The sequence below is a fragment of the Podarcis liolepis genome (assembly GCF_965112155.1).
Source record: "Podarcis liolepis genome assembly, chromosome: 12".
Classification (NCBI taxonomy): domain Eukaryota; kingdom Metazoa; phylum Chordata; class Lepidosauria; order Squamata; family Lacertidae; genus Podarcis; species Podarcis liolepis.
Window position 1 is genome coordinate 42,015,203 of NC_139563.1, and position 15,302 is coordinate 42,030,504.

The following is a 15,302-nucleotide window of genomic DNA, read 5'->3' on the forward strand; positions in this document are numbered from 1 at the left end:
GAAGCCATTTGGCTCCTAGCTTTTCTCTCCCAGTTTCTAACACTGCTTACTGCCAAATGTTATGTTCTGTCAGCATCAAGCAAAGCCTCTCTCTTTATTTTTGGTGCCTAGAACAGCCTTTAACAACCTGGTCCCCTCCAGATGTTTTGGACTACAACTCCCATCAGCCCAAGCCAGCTAGCCTAGATCTCCCAGCACATAATCTAAACTGATCAATATGCATGGGTTTTATTGATCTGTATTGATTTTTCCAACTAGCAGGAAAGGATTCTTACTTCTGTGAATCCTCACTTCTAAGGACAGACCCCATGTGATCGTTCTCTCTTCCTCTTTGAAGTGTCTGTCCCTGGGCTCAGAAAAAAAATGACAACCAGTTGCTGAACCAGCTGTCATTGCCACATAAAGAGGCTTGAAGAGCTATTTTCCCAGCTTAGGGAAGTTTTGGGCATCAAACTGGTAACAGCAATCTGTGGTATTAAATGCAGCAACCCCACTGCCCTTTCATTATACAAGTCTTTAATCTTTCTTCACAGAAATCTAACTGAAATATATGGAATTGACAGCACAATCCTGTATATGTCTACTCAGAAGCTGATAAACGTAAGAAGAAAAAATGGATATAGGTTGTACAAAAGGAGCCTCACTAGCTATCACACATGTCTTTAATGCCAAAACCTTTCCCATCCAGACACGTAAGAACCTTATTTAGTAATGAGACCTGATACCCTTGTAAAATTAACATTTTATTAACCCTTCCTAACCAGAACCCCTTTTTACTATTAAAAAATCCTGAAACACCATGTTATAAGGCATCCAAAATAATCAGATCTGCACACCAGATTGAACTAGAATTAGTCTGATGTAGCAACCCCGGAAGTCTAAAAACACTTCCTATTCCAGTGATTGCTTAGGCAAAAGTTTACAGAAGGAATCCTAATAAACAGGAACTACAGTAAATAGGAGTGGTGCAGTAAGCCACAACCTTAAAAAAGAAGCTACATTTCTTGCATTAAGTTCCAATTTCATTTTATTCTGTAGGGTGTGCCAGTCTGATTCTTTAGAATACCTCAGAACCAGATATCCTGGGATCTTTGAAAACTCATTTTAACTACGGTACTTAGAAGGTAGATTCAGTGTGTAGATCAACATGATTCCCATTTGGTCCTGTGAGGGCATTTCAATTATGCAGTTTGATATGCAGCTACTCAATTAAATTTCTGGGCAGTGTTTTCAAACTGCTGTCAATTGTAAAACAAGCACTCTTCAAAGGCTGAATTTCTCTTGGTGTGAATTTAGTTACAGTATTTAGCATTTTTCAAAAGCAGTGGTTTTCCCCTCCTCCCCTCCCTTCCCCCAGTCGTAAATAATAACCTGCTCCATTACTTTAAAAGGTGGATTCTTAAGATTTCTGGAGGATTTCCACATCATTCCATTCTATACCTCATATAAACGTTCTGGTTTGGGATACCTTGGTAGTGTTCCAGATTGTTTCCTCGGGCTTCTTTAACACACCCCAGTATTTTGATTTATTTTATTTTTTGCTTGTTTCTAAAACTTTATTTCTAAAATGGCTGCTCTGGGCCTTTCTGTTGCATTCTGTTGCCTCTCCTGGTATGCCCTGCGGAGGACCTTAAGGTCCACAAATGACAACACTTTGGAGGTCCCAAGTCGCAAGGTGGTTAGATTGGTCTCAACTAGGGCCAGGGCCTTTTCAGTACTGGCCCTGACTTGGTGGGACGCTCTGTCTATAGAGACTAGGGCCCTGTGGGACTTGACATCTTTTTGCAGGGCCTGCAAGACAGAGCTGTTCTGCCTGGGCTTTGGTTTGGACTCAGTCTGACCCTTATGGTTTTGATCTATGGGCTACTTTTAAAACGAGGCTGCATTTTAACCTGTATTTTAAATTCCCCCCCCCCCCATTATGTTTTTACTGTAATTTTACTGGTGTTAGCTGCCCTGAGCCCGACTCTGGCTGAGGAGGGCAGGGTATAAATAATTTATGATTATGATGATTATGATGATTAACTCTGACATCTGTACCTGGAGATCTTAACTCTCTGGCCTGAAAGCACCATAACAAATTCAGTGGAGAAGGAAATGCACTCTGCATATCCACGGAGGTTTTCTAATTTATTATCACTCCCGGGGTCTCTAATCTGCATGTGGAAACACAATCTGCATGTGGAAACTCTAATCTGCCTGCCAACACAAACAGGTTCTTTAAAATTAAGATCTACCAGGAATGCAGATGGGAAGCCTTCCTATCACAGTAGGCCAGAAGCATGTGTCTCATAGTTCAATAGGAGCACTGAGATGCAACTTCATATTATATTATATATACACCCTGATGCAACGAATGGGCACAATGGTAAGGCCACACAGCAGAAGCAATTGCAAGACAGGGGGCTTCGCGACTGCTATTTTTAAGCAACTGGCCCCACAGGAGGGAGAGATCTGGTTGAAGCTGACCCAACGCAACATGGGCAAACCGATACTCTGGGTAAACAGGGCAACGTCAAGGCAATCACTGCCTCGCCCGCCCGTGGCACTACACGCAGCTCTCCATCCATGGTCCAAAAGATTTTATTTACCAAGACGCGCCGCCGTCTCCCGGCGGCCTCCGCGAGGAGACGACACAGGCGCAAACCGTCTCACCACCCTCGGCACTGTTGTTTGCCGGGCCCGTCCGCACCCCCTCACCTGATGCTATTTAGCCGCATAGGTAAGCAGCAAACGGGAGGCCTCTAAAAACGTCTCTGTGGGATTCAGGGACGAGCGCGTCGCTGCGGAGGGTCCCAGGGCGGCCGCCATCCTCCCACAGCGGCACTTGACCACCCCGGGTGTCTTTGCCAGCGAGCAAGGAAGTTGGACTTTGCTGTGCGCCCGCCCGCACTCAATTCGGGATAAAGCTGCCTCAAGCGGCGGCGGCGACTCCAGAAAGTGAGGCGAGCGGGCGGAATCCTCCCTCCCCTTTCAGAAACTTCTGTGAACGCAGCGACGTTTTCGCTCCGCCCCGCGCGTTGGTTTATTTATTTATTTTTAGGGCTGTCGAGCATGCGCAGTAGCGAGAATGACGCCACTGCCATCACATTCGAAACTCTAGTCTAGACTTTTATAAAGCTTAAGAACCAGCTTCTTTCTGGTTGTTATTTTCACCTGAAATGCGAGTGGCCAGACTGTTAGGCACTCCCTTTGGGTTAGAAAGAAATCAGGCTCCCTATAACAATAGGGATTTCCCAGGTTCTGCATTTACTAGGTTGATTTGTTGAAGGATATATTGATCTGCTTTATGCTGTGATCTCATGGTTATGTTTTTGCAAAATAACATGTTTAGTATTTTAGCCCCGCCCCCTAAAATGTGACCCATTTATTTGGGTCAGTCGTGTCAGGTTTTGTCATTTGTGTGTGCCCAAGGTAATCCAGTGAGTTTCATGACCGAGCAGAGATCTGAACCCTCATCTCCCAGGTCCTAGTCTGACCACTACACCACACTGGGTCCTTGTCAGAGAAAAGACAGGAAGGGAAACAAGTACCGGTATATGAACTAATTTGTCCAAGCTTTAGAATACTCTACAGTGCAAACTGAGTTGCTGATGATATAGTTAGTTATTGTACCAATTATTTTGATTATTTGTCTCATCTGCCAACTATATCATAGCGATGTCTCCTAGCAAACTGTGACATAATAAGTTATTGTAAGCAATTTCAGTTCAAACTCTGCAAAGGCTGTATATTGGGACTGAAATATACAGCCTTTGCAGGGTTCCAACTGAAATTGCTTTACCTCTTAATTGATTCCCATCTTCACAAGAGAGCTGAGCAAGGTCGAGTTCCAATTTCAGAGAGTTTCTTGAGCAGGTAGCATAAGAGCAGATGGGCCTTTCTAAAAAATATTGACTTCGAAGCTGCCATGTACATTTTAATTCTTGTGTATTGACCCATTCATTATTTCGGCATGTAGCCCAAAGGACAATTTCAGCATTGTTCTGTGTTAGAATAATTAGTACAGTGGTACCTCAGGTTACATACGCTTCAGGTTACATACGCTTCAAGTTACAGACTCCGCTAACCCAGAAATAGTGCTTCAGGTTAAGAACTTTGCTTCAGGATGAGAACAGAAATCATGCTCTGGCGGCGCGGAAGCGGGAGGCCCCATTAGCTAAAGTGGTGCTTCAGGTTAAGAACAGTTTCAGGTTAAGAACGGACCTCCGGAACGAATTAAGTACTTAACCCGAGGTACCACTGTATGGTCACCAGGCCTTAAAAAGTCCCATATCCCTGGTATCCAAGGCTTTTTTTTAGCCGGAACTCACCAGAACTCCGTTCCAGCACCACTCCGTTGGGTGCCATTACTATTATAAGAGAACAAGGGAGGCATGGTGAGTTCCAGCACCTCTTTTTCTAGAAAAATAGCACTGCTGGTATCAAATTGCAACCAAAAAATTCTTTAAATGAAAAACAGGCATGGATTAGAAAGAACATCTTTGTTTCTTTTAAATGTAGTGCACCCACAGTTTTTCTCCATAACTGATTCCGTAACAGTTAAGAATAATAGAGTTGCCTTTTTGTCCTACAGGAATTCATTTCTGAAAACTGCCGCCATGCTTCTCCACTTCTCAAGAGATGTCTTAAAAACAGCATGCCTCAATCTTCAAGGTTCCCAAGTACATCGGTCTTTGAGAATCGTGAGAAAGCCTTTGAGCACGGGTGCAACTCCTCGCAGCCGAAGGAGGGTGGTTGTCACAGGCATTGGGTTGGTGTCGCCTCTAGGTGTCGGAACACAACTTGTGTGGAACAACCTTCTCCAAGGAAATTGTGGGATCGTTGCTCTTGAAGGGGAGGAATATTCGGCCGTCCCATGTAAAATAGCCGCCTGTGTGCCGAAGGGAGTTAGCGAGGGCCAGTTTCACAGAGAAAGCTTTGTGTCGAAATCAGAGAGCAAGGCCATGTCATCTGCCACCATCATGGCCATAGCTGCTGCCGACTTAGCAATAAAAGACTCTGGGTGGCATCCACAATCTGAACTGGACCATTTGAATGCTGGTGTGGCAATAGGGATGGGAATGGTTCCGCTGGAAGACATTTCTGACACGGCCTCCATGTTCACAACAAAGGGTTACAACAAAGTCAGCCCGTTCTTTGTTCCAAAGATCTTGGTCAATATGGCGGCAGGTCATATTAGCATCAGATACCAGCTGAAGGGACCCAACCATGCCGTATCCACGGCCTGTACCACAGGAACACATGCTGTCGGAGACGCCTTTCGATTTGTAGCCTACGGTGATGCTGATGTGATGTTGGCTGGGGGGACGGAGGCTTGCATTAGCCCCTTGTCTCTAGCCGGGTTTGCCAGAGCTCGGGCTCTGGCCACTAGCTTTAACTCAAGCCCCCAGCTGGCTTGCCGGCCATTCCACTCGCTGAGGGAGGGATTTGTCATGGGAGAAGGTGCCGCCATTTTGGTTTTGGAAGAATATGAGCACGCTGCACGGAGAGGAGCTAAACTGTACGCAGAAATTTTGGGCTACGGACTCTCAGGTGACGCTTGCCACATAACAGCCCCTAATCCAAATGGGGATGGTGCCCTCAGGTAAAAACCACATTTAAATAATTGTTAAGTTGTTTTCTATATTGGGAATCAATCCATACATTAGAAATTCCCTAATGTTTAATACTTATTTTTGAACTTCCCAGCCCAGTCTGGAAGCTGTCATATACTGAGTCAGACTGGCTTATCGAGCTCCACATTCACTGGTATTGACTGCTGTCCAGGGTTTCAGACAGCAGTCTCTCCTAGCCCTTCATTGAAATGTTGGAAATTGAACATAGGACTGTTTGTACACAAAGCTTGTGCTCTAGCACTCAGCCATGGCTCTGCAGTGTACTCTGAATTATGTGACATGTTAACAACAACAACAATTCATTATTTATACCCCGCCCATCTGGCTGAGTTTCTCCAGCCACTCTGGGCGGCTCCCAACAGAATATTAAAAATACAATAAAAGATCAAAGATTCAAAACTTCCCATGTCTTCTAGAAGTCAGATAGTTGCTTATTTCCTTGACATCTGATGGGAGGGTGTTTCACAGGGCGGGCGCCACTACCGAGCAGGCCCTCTACCTGGTTCCTTGTAACCTCAATTCTCACAGTGAAGGCCCTCAAAGCTGGACCTCATTGTCTTGACTGAATGATGAGGGTGCAGACGCTCTTTCAGGTACACAGGGCTGAGGCCATTTGGGCTTTAAAGGTCTGCACCAACACTTTGAATTGTGCTTGGAAACGTACTGGGAGGAAATGTAGGTCTTTTAGGACCGGTGTTATATGGTCTTGGAGGGCGGCCACTCCCAGTCACCAATCTAGCTGCCACATTCTGGATTAGTTGTAGTTTCCAGGTCACCTTCAAAGGTAGCCCCATGTAGAGCGCATTGCAGTAGTCCAAGCGGGAGATAACTAGAGCATGCAGCACTCTGCCACCAGATATCTTCTAAAAGTCAGTTGTTTATTTCCTTGACACCTGGTGGGAGGGCGTTCCACAGGGCGGGCGCCACTACCGAGAAGGCCCTCTGCCTGGTTCCCTGTAACATCACTTCTCGCAGCGAGGGAACCACCAGTTATATTTTGTCTGTCATAGAAATTATTACTTGTTGGGGACCCTCAATTTATTTTTGGGCACTCCTCTGCCCCACCTGCAAAAGAGTGTACAAAATTGTATGTGGCATAAAGTGTATGCAAATTTTATGCAAATTTCTGCCTTCTCTTTTGAGTGCAGCAAGGGCCTCAATCCATATACAATATACCAGACCCAGAAAATCTTGTTGGCACACCTGGCCAAACCATGATCTCTCATTCAATCCTGCCTTGAAGCCAATTGTGAGAATTAAGTTAGAAAAGAATTGTGAAGCACTTTGTATCTGTTCAGTAGTCTTCTAGAAATGATTCATAATATTGCAGAAGTAAAATCAATCTCTGTTACCCATTCTGAATGGCAAAGGACATAGGACAATGTTTACCTACATTAATTAGATATGCTTGTTCAGTTTCAAAGAGACATGGCTGCTACTAGTGTTTGTGGAAATATTATTTCCTTTTAAAGATGGCAAGTAACACAGCAGAACATTCAAGATAATTAATGCCTTTGGCTCATTAGGACTGAATTTTCCACTTCGGCATTAGCTTGGCCATAGATTCTATGGAATATTTCAATTAACACGACCTAACATGCAAGACAAATGCATTTATCCCTGCCTTAAGGATGTATCCTATGGAATTGATTCTTACTCATTTTCATCTGCTGAGGCTGCATGTTGAATACAGAATGGTGATCTTGTGAAGTTGCACGATGGATGATTGCATGATTGTAGTTTTAGGGTTTAATCGCTTTCGTGCACAGTGGTTGCATTCACATGCAACACTAAACCGTGGTTTAGCGGCACATGGATGAGTCTCCATGAAGCTGAGCAGAGGGCTGAGGTCACGCACTCCTCCTCCTACACAGTTGGGAGGAGGGCCTGCGCCAAGTTTAGTTTACTTTCAAAGAATCTTGGCTGAGTATTGTGTGGGAACTGATTAAATCTGTGAGCCACCTTCCTTGCCCCACCCTCCAGCCCTGGGAGCCTTTCCCAGACCATGACTTTGAGGACAGCAGAAGCAGCTGGGAGGAGAGGAGTTCAGGGATAGGCTTTTTTTGTTCTTTTAAAAATAATTTTAGGTTGTGTGTCCTTGTTTCTTAATTTAATCCTTTTGCATTGTTTTGTATGATTTGCGGTGTTTTATGTACAGTGGTACCTCGGGTTATATACGCTTCAGGTTACAGACGCTTCAGGTTACAGACTCCGCTAACCCAGAAATAGTACCTCGGGTTAAGAACTTTGCTTCAGGATGAGAACAGAATCGCAAGGTGGCAGCACAGCAGCAGTGGGAGGCCCAATTAGCTAAAGTGGTGCTTCAGGTTAAGAACAGTTTCAGGTTAAGATCGGACCTCCGAAACGAATTAAGTACTTAACCCGAGGTGCCACTGTATTGTGATTTGCTGCTATTTTTATCAATTATGAATGAGTAATTCTTTATTGTAATTTATAAGTGTAAACTGTTTACTTGCTGATGTTTAATTTTAGTGTGTACTATTGGATTCTAATGTATTATTGAACGCTGCTTTATTTGGTATAAGTTGTTTATTTTAAAGGTATTGTGACTTTTTAAATAGGATCTGATTGTTACTATTAATGTTTTATGTTTTGTTATTATTTTTGTGTGTGTTGGAAGCCGCCCAGAGTGGCTGGGGCAACCCAGCAAGATGGGCGAGGTATAAATTAATTTAATAATAATAATAATAATTAGTAGTAGTAGTAGTAGTAGTAGTTAGACAGTGGCTTATTTAGAAACAGACCAGTTTGCTGTAAACTGGGATCCCTGGTTCATAGGTAAGGTTTTTTGAAAGCAAAGCTAAACTTGACAGAAATGCTACTTCCAGCCACACTGGAATGAGAGAGAAGGCAAAAGAATGTTTGAACTCGATGCTTGGTTAGGTTTGTGGAGACCCTTATGCGTGCTGCTAAACCATGGCTTAGTATTCCATCAGGCTATGAACTTAAGTATGAACTTAAGTAACAAAAATCTCTTTCTTTTTCATTCTCCTCCCCTAGATGCATGTCAGCAGCAATGAAAGATGCTGGAATTTGCCCTGAAGATGTAACATACATCAACGCTCACGCCACCTCCACTCCACTAGGAGACGCCGCAGAGAATCAGGCTATTAAAGGACTCTTCAAAGAACACGCATATTCTCTTGCAGTTTCCTCAACAAAGGGAGCAACGGGCCATCTTTTGGGTGCTGCAGGAGCTATTGAGGCGGCTTTCACTGCTTTGAGTTGTTACCATGGAATTTTACCACCTACTCTAAATCTAGATCAGACGGAAGCACCGTTTGACCTCAATTATGTTCCGCTAGTACCCCAAGAATGGAGAAGTGAAAAGCGGCGTATTGCTCTCAGTAATTCTTTTGGCTTTGGTGGAACTAATGCAACACTGTGTTTTGCTAATGTTTAGCTTTACTGTCCATGAATGTTTTTTTTTTTTTTAAAAAAAAGAAGATCTGTTAATGGCCTGAAAAATGTGTAGCAATGCAAACCTCTGTGTGTGTCTCCCCACTTGTCCCCACCCCAATTCATTCCTTTTTTCACTTTTATTCCTTTTAAAGTTTATACTCAAACAAACAGTAATGTGCATTTATAACGTTTAGGCTGAGGGCATCTTTTCATAAATATTTAAGAGTTTTGCTCCATATCTGCAAGCAGAAGGAAATCACAATTCATAACAGCTTCCTGCCCCTGGAAATGGGGGCATCCACATTTATCAAATGGGAAGCAGTATGGGTTTGTTGCTCAGTTATAGTGCCAAACCATAATTTAGAATTATATTGACCCTAGACTCGCCTTCCCTCCCTTTCTAGGCTGATATTCCCTCCGGAGCTTTCTTTGTAGCAAACCATAGCTTTGCACTTGCCTGCGAACTAGGATCACAAACCAGAACCAAACCCTGGTTTGGGACAAAGCCCAAGGCTTCTTGGGACTTACTCATATAAATGCCAAGCTACGTTTTGCTGTTATTATTGGTATTTTTTGTTGGTATTATTCATTTATAAAATACCCAAAGTTTCCTAGGCACTATACAAACACTCCAGAATAATATAGCCCTTCTCTGTGGGATTACAGTTTAAGCAGAGGCAACACAAAAGGGAAAAAAGGGGGGGGGGAAGGAAGTGGAAAGAAAGCAAAAACCTTACATAATTGTCATTATGATGACTGGGGTAAATGGTGACAGCTCTGGGAGGTGGGGGTCCAAATGGCAACTGGTTTCTCAGCCAAATTAATGGAGCGGGTTGTGCTGTAGCAAGGTGGAATAGCTCCTAATAGATGGCAGCTTAGGGAGATGAGGAGCCAAATGGCAGCAAGACTCTTAGAATCTTATCAGTCTTGAGGAGCCCTTAGTGAGAAGGTATAAGCCTTCTCTTCCAAAGTGACCTAGAAAGTCCAGTCATTCCTGGACTTCACTGTATGAAGGTGAGTAAAGGTGGAACACAAGACTATTCATGAGCATCGCCCCCCCCCCCCGAGTTGTCCTCCAGCTCCTTGCACTGGTGTAAAACCTCTTGGTCGCAAACATTGCTTCAAGTTGAGTGGAGTGCTGCCCTGGATGGAAGGATGGTTTCTCCAAAGAGAGAGAGCCAGTGTGGTGTAGTGGTTAAGAGCGGTAGACTCGTAATCTGGTGAACCGGGTTTGTGTCTCCGCTCCTCCACATGCAGCTGCTGGGTGACCTTGGGCCAGTCACAATTCTCTGAAGTCTCTCAGCCCCACTCACCTCACAGAGTGTTTGTTGTGGGGGAGGAAGGGAAAGGGGATTGTTAGCCGCTTTGAGACTCCTTCGGGTAGTGATAAAGCGGGATATCAAATCCAAACTCCTCCTCCTCCTCCTCCTCTTCTTCTTCTTCTTCTTCTTCTTCTTCTTCTTCTTCTTCAAACAAGCAAGGGTCCTTTGAATCATTAAAATGTTTTCTTTTGCAAAGTATTGAAGCTGGGAGCTCTCCACCATATACTGTCTTCATAATTCGGCAGATGATTACACAGCACAGTTCAAAATGCATTCACCGCTCTCATTTTGACAGCGACAGTAAAAGAATAATAAAGAAATCCTCAATAAATTTCATATTGAAAAACATTACAGTGGAAGCATGTCTTAGTGAAATGGGGGGGGGGGAATTATTTGTTTCAACTATTTGGAGTTAGTGCATCTAAAGCATAGACAATATTTACCCAAAAAGCTGTGTCTTTCATAACATCAAAGAAATGTATGTAGGTCATATGCTTTCTCCCGAAAACCTACCTTCGCACTGAAAGCAGACGATTTCTTTTAGGAAGAGTGCTGTTTATGTCCTACTCAAAGTTATGTAAAGAGTTCTTACATTTCTTCATCTTTGTAACCTTATTTGGAGCAGGGATGAACATGCTAGCTCTAGGCTCTCACCCTGCAACCCTTGGAGGGCCACTGTGTGAAACGGGGGTTATAAAATGTGCAAGGAGCATTCAAAACTACAGAAGGCTTCCTTTTTCACAAGAGCGCCCTCCCTTGAGTTGGGGAGCAATGAGGACCACGAGAGGGGACAGACCTAGCATGCTGGTCCCTGGAGACACATGTCTGCAGAACGCTAAAAGGAAGGCCTGAATAGGACTTACTTGCAGCTCAAATGTAGCTCTTTGGAATTTGCTTTCAAATAATGCATTAATATTTAGAGGTGGAGATGGTGGTCAGATCTGAGGCAAATAGATCGCTGCCAGGAATCCAATTATTAAAATACTCTCTTCTGTCGAATTAGATGCATGAAAGTGTGGGAAGCAAATTCAAAGTGCACACCAAAACCGCTATTTCCTGTGCTCTAAGGTGAGTGGCACTGTGGGTTAAACTAAAGAGCCTAGGAGTTGCCAATCAGAAGGTTGGCAGTTTGATTCCCCGCGACGGGGTGAGCTCCCGTTGCTCGGTCCCTGCTCCTGCCAACCTAGCAGTTCGAAAGCACGTCAAAGTGCAAGTAGATAAATAGGAACTGCTCTGGCGGGAAGGTAAACGGCATTTCCGTGTGCTGCTCTGGTTTGCCAGAAGCAGCTTAGTCATGCTGGCCACATGACTCGGAAGCTGTACGCCAGTTCCCTTGGCCAATAAAGCGAGATGAGCGCCGCAACCCCAGAGTCGATCACGACTGGACCTAATGGTCAGGGTTCCCTTTACCTTTAATATTCTGTTGGGCGCCACCCAGATGGGTGGGGCATAAATAACATTATTATTATTATTATTATTATTATTATTATTATTATTTTAGTTCCATACTGGGGAAGGCTTACTTTGTTATGTGCCTGCTGCATAGCTGTTACAGCCACGAGAGCCCTGTTTTCTCTCAATGCCAACCTTAATCTATGCAAAAAAATTTATCAAATTCCAAGTGTTGAACATGAGTTATGGATACTGTAGGTCTCTTATCTGCTGATCTTAGGCTGGAAATATTACTTCCAGAGCAAGACCAGGCCTGGTATTCTAGGTGGACGGGATCATTTACCTGAAGGCTTGTCTCCACCCCCCACATTATCCAGCCTGACATTGAGGTCCAACTCTGAGGGCCTTCACTACAAGAAGTGAAGTTACAGGGAACCAGTTCTTGGTAGTGGTGCCTGACTTGTGGAAAGCCCTCCCATCAGATGTCAAGGAAACAAACAACTATCTGACTTTTAGGAGACAATTGAAGGCAAGCCTGTACAGGGAAGTTTTTAATGGTTGATGGTTGATATTTTATTCTGTTTTTAATATTTTGCTGGGAGCCGCCCAGAGTGGCGGGGGCAACCCAGCCGGATGGGCAGGGTATAAATAATAAATTATTATTATTCCCTCCTGAATGTGACATATGGCCTTTTTGGTCTGGTCAACATGGTACCCTACAAGTGTTGGGACTGCAACTCCAATTGTCCCCCAAAATTAGCCATGCTGGTTGGAATTGTTTGTAGTACAACATCTGGATGTTGGTTACCCCTGGAAAAGGCAGACATTGGGTGGATTCAGAAGAAGAGCTAAGATGATGAAGCCAAATGATTGGTATTTTTCTGAGATGTGTCAAGATGAGCAATAATCGCCTCCCAGGATTCCTTTAAATGTGGGATGTGATATTCCAGAAGTCATTGGGTGTGTGTGTTAAAGCTAAGAATTAATTTTGTTGCTACTGGAAATGACGACTAAGGCTAACCCCACTTACCAGGGAGTAGGACCCACTGAATGTATTAGGAATTGCTTCTGAGTAGACAATGGTTACGACTGGGCTGTAAGTTTCCAACAAATACACAAACACACACACTCTCCTGAAGGAACTCAGGTATACTGGATTTCAAAAGCAGACACAGCAATAATTGAGTTTTTCTTTAATTTTTATATTAAAGACTGGAATTGATTATATATGGAATGCTACAGGGATTAACATTACCTTGATATCTCATCTTCTTTTTTTGAGTCGCTTTAATTGCATAACTGAGCAACTCCTTCATGCTGCCTGCATACCAAAGGGAATGGATGAGAAAACCATTTCTGTTATAGAAGGATTTAATCTGTTTCAACAGCTCAGCTTGTTAAAGAAGTCTAAGGTAAAGACCCAAGAAAGGATGTCTATGGATGGGTCAATTAAATCACATACTAGCCCACTTGGAATGTGGTGTCGGCTAACCTTTAGGAGCAAAGAGGCAGGAACTGCAGTAGGAAGGACACCAAATCTTTACGCCTTGCCAGTTCTGGTTTGCAGTTTCTATCAACAGCTTTCAAAAGAGCCAGCTTTCTAGACATATGTGCTTTTGGGACCTGCCTGCAAATAAAATACTAAGAAAGAGGCGTCAAATTGACAGCTGTTTGCAAAAACGATAGGAAGACACAACAAGGAAAAAGTAGCTGAGAATATGCACATTTAATGGACAGTTTATGAGCGTTTTAGAGCTCTATAAAGATAATTTGATATTAAACAGCTGATCATTCAGAAATTCAGTGCTGTCACAGGCTTTTTTTATTTTTGAAGTGGAAAATCACTGATCTCAAATTGCCATTTTAGGGGAAAGCTCTAATTGTAAGGGATATTTACCTACTATTAATAATTGTAGGCAGGGAAAGTTTTTCTTCTGTTTTGCTTTCTGCTTTTCAGCACTGCAATTCTTTTTGGAACTGTAACCCCATTTGCATTCTGGTACCATCATGGATCTGTGGAGATGCATAGTGTCCAGATCAAGGGAAGTAATAGTACTACTCTATTCTTCCTTGGTCAGAGCACACCTGGAATACTGTGCCCAGTTCTGGGCACCACAATTTAAGAAGGATGTTGACAAGCTGGAATGTGTGCAGAGGAGGGCAACCAAGATGATCAAGGGTCTGGAAACTAAGCCTGATGATGAACGGTTGAAGGAACTCTGTATGTTTAGCCTGGAAAAGAGGAGACTGAGAGGAGATATGCTCTGGGTACCCAGGCTGCTGGCTTTAATCTCAGTCTACCAGCCTTTCTCAACCTGTGGGTCCCCAGATGTTGTTGAACTACAACTCCCATCGCCCCTAGCTAGCAAGGCCAGAGCTCAGGGACGATGGGAGTTGTAGTCCAACAACATCTGGTGGCCCACAGGTTGAGAACCTCTTGCAGATTTGAGATTCTGGACCTAGTCTTGGTTGCCTGTGCTCTTCCTGTGCATTAGAAGGACAGAGTCTAGTTTGGTCTCATTTGCCTAGTCTCTCTGCCTGATCACTGCAAACGTGCCTTGAATTGATTATGCTCATAGCTGCAAAAGGACCTTTTTATTGGACACTGTTGGAAATCTGGATTTTTAAAAACAAACTTTTTTTTTTTTAAGGTGGTGAGATATTCTAAACCAGTTTCTAGCACAACACTATCTCTGTAGCCCGGTGGAACCCACTCATTTTGGAACATGCATCTTGCTAATTGAGGACCAGTCTTAATCATGTTTGGGTTGCACATAATTTTTTAAAAGATAGATATTGAAAAGCCAGACCCTTATCAGACAAAATAAAAATGACCACACGAGGGCACCAAAAGCATACCAGTGTGGTGGTTTAGTATGATGGAGAAGCACTAAAAAATAATAATAATAAATATCTTCCGAACTAAATTAAAACACGTTTCTTTTCACTAGCAGAAAAAATAATTATGAAACTGGTTATATAGAAAGAAGGAGGGCAGGATGGAAGGAATTTTTAATTGGCTATATGCACACATAGTTTCCAACATACCACCTTCGTAGGTTTAGGCAAGCATTAGATACCCAATTTTGGGAGAAGCTTTACAAATCTACTGCTGATCTGTATCAGAATATCATATGAAACTCAAAGAGTATTGTCAGAGTATTAGAAATCTGACATCAGCACTAACAACAATTTAGAAACTAACATGATAACATTACAAACTCAAGTTCCAGGGTGTTCAAGTTCCAGGGTGTTCAATTTTTATTTTGACTATGGCAGACCAACACGGCTACCTATCTGTATCAAGTTCCAGGGTACTCTGTTGCTGAACTAAAGGTGGCTCTTCTTGCAGAAAGAGAACTTCAGAGGGAAAATCCAAAGGGAAAATTCTCATTAACACTAAACGCAGAAAAACAAGGTGCAATATATATTGCTCACAGCTTATTTGTTTGAGGATGCAAAGCAAGGAACAAAAGCAGCAATAAAGCACCCCCAAAGTATTAATAAACATCCCGTACGTGGTATCAGTATGGGACAATGCATATAT

General features: G+C 43.2%; 3 protein-coding genes and 1 long non-coding RNA gene across 7 annotated transcripts in view; 2 read left to right on the forward strand and 2 right to left on the reverse strand.

Annotated features, from left to right (window-relative positions):
* NGLY1 (N-glycanase 1) overlaps positions 1–2,999 on the reverse strand; it is a 26,819-nt gene extending 23,820 nt beyond the window's left edge. Inside the window, exon 1 of the mRNA XM_083468312.1 lies at positions 2,701–2,999. The gene's annotated coding sequence lies outside the window, so the exon portion shown is untranslated. The remainder of the gene's footprint in view (positions 1–2,700) is intronic.
* The window catches only part of LOC310689957 (uncharacterized protein), a 621,685-nt gene that overhangs the window by 422,467 nt on the left and 183,916 nt on the right, over positions 1–15,302 (forward strand). The window lies entirely within an intron of this gene.
* OXSM (3-oxoacyl-ACP synthase, mitochondrial) lies at positions 1,376–10,711 on the forward strand. The gene is made up of 3 exons (XM_083468397.1): positions 1,376–2,722; positions 4,577–5,587; positions 8,640–10,711. Exons 2-3 carry the CDS (start codon positions 4,602–4,604, stop codon positions 9,040–9,042), a joined length of 1,389 nt encoding a protein of 462 aa, XP_083324523.1. The 5' UTR covers positions 1,376–2,722; positions 4,577–4,601; the 3' UTR covers positions 9,043–10,711.
* On the reverse strand, positions 9,078–11,547 carry LOC310690126. Its single transcript, XR_014517928.1, has 2 exons — positions 10,516–11,547; positions 9,078–10,477 (listed from the first exon to the last, which is right to left on the reverse strand). It is a non-coding gene; the product is annotated as an uncharacterized lncRNA (long non-coding RNA).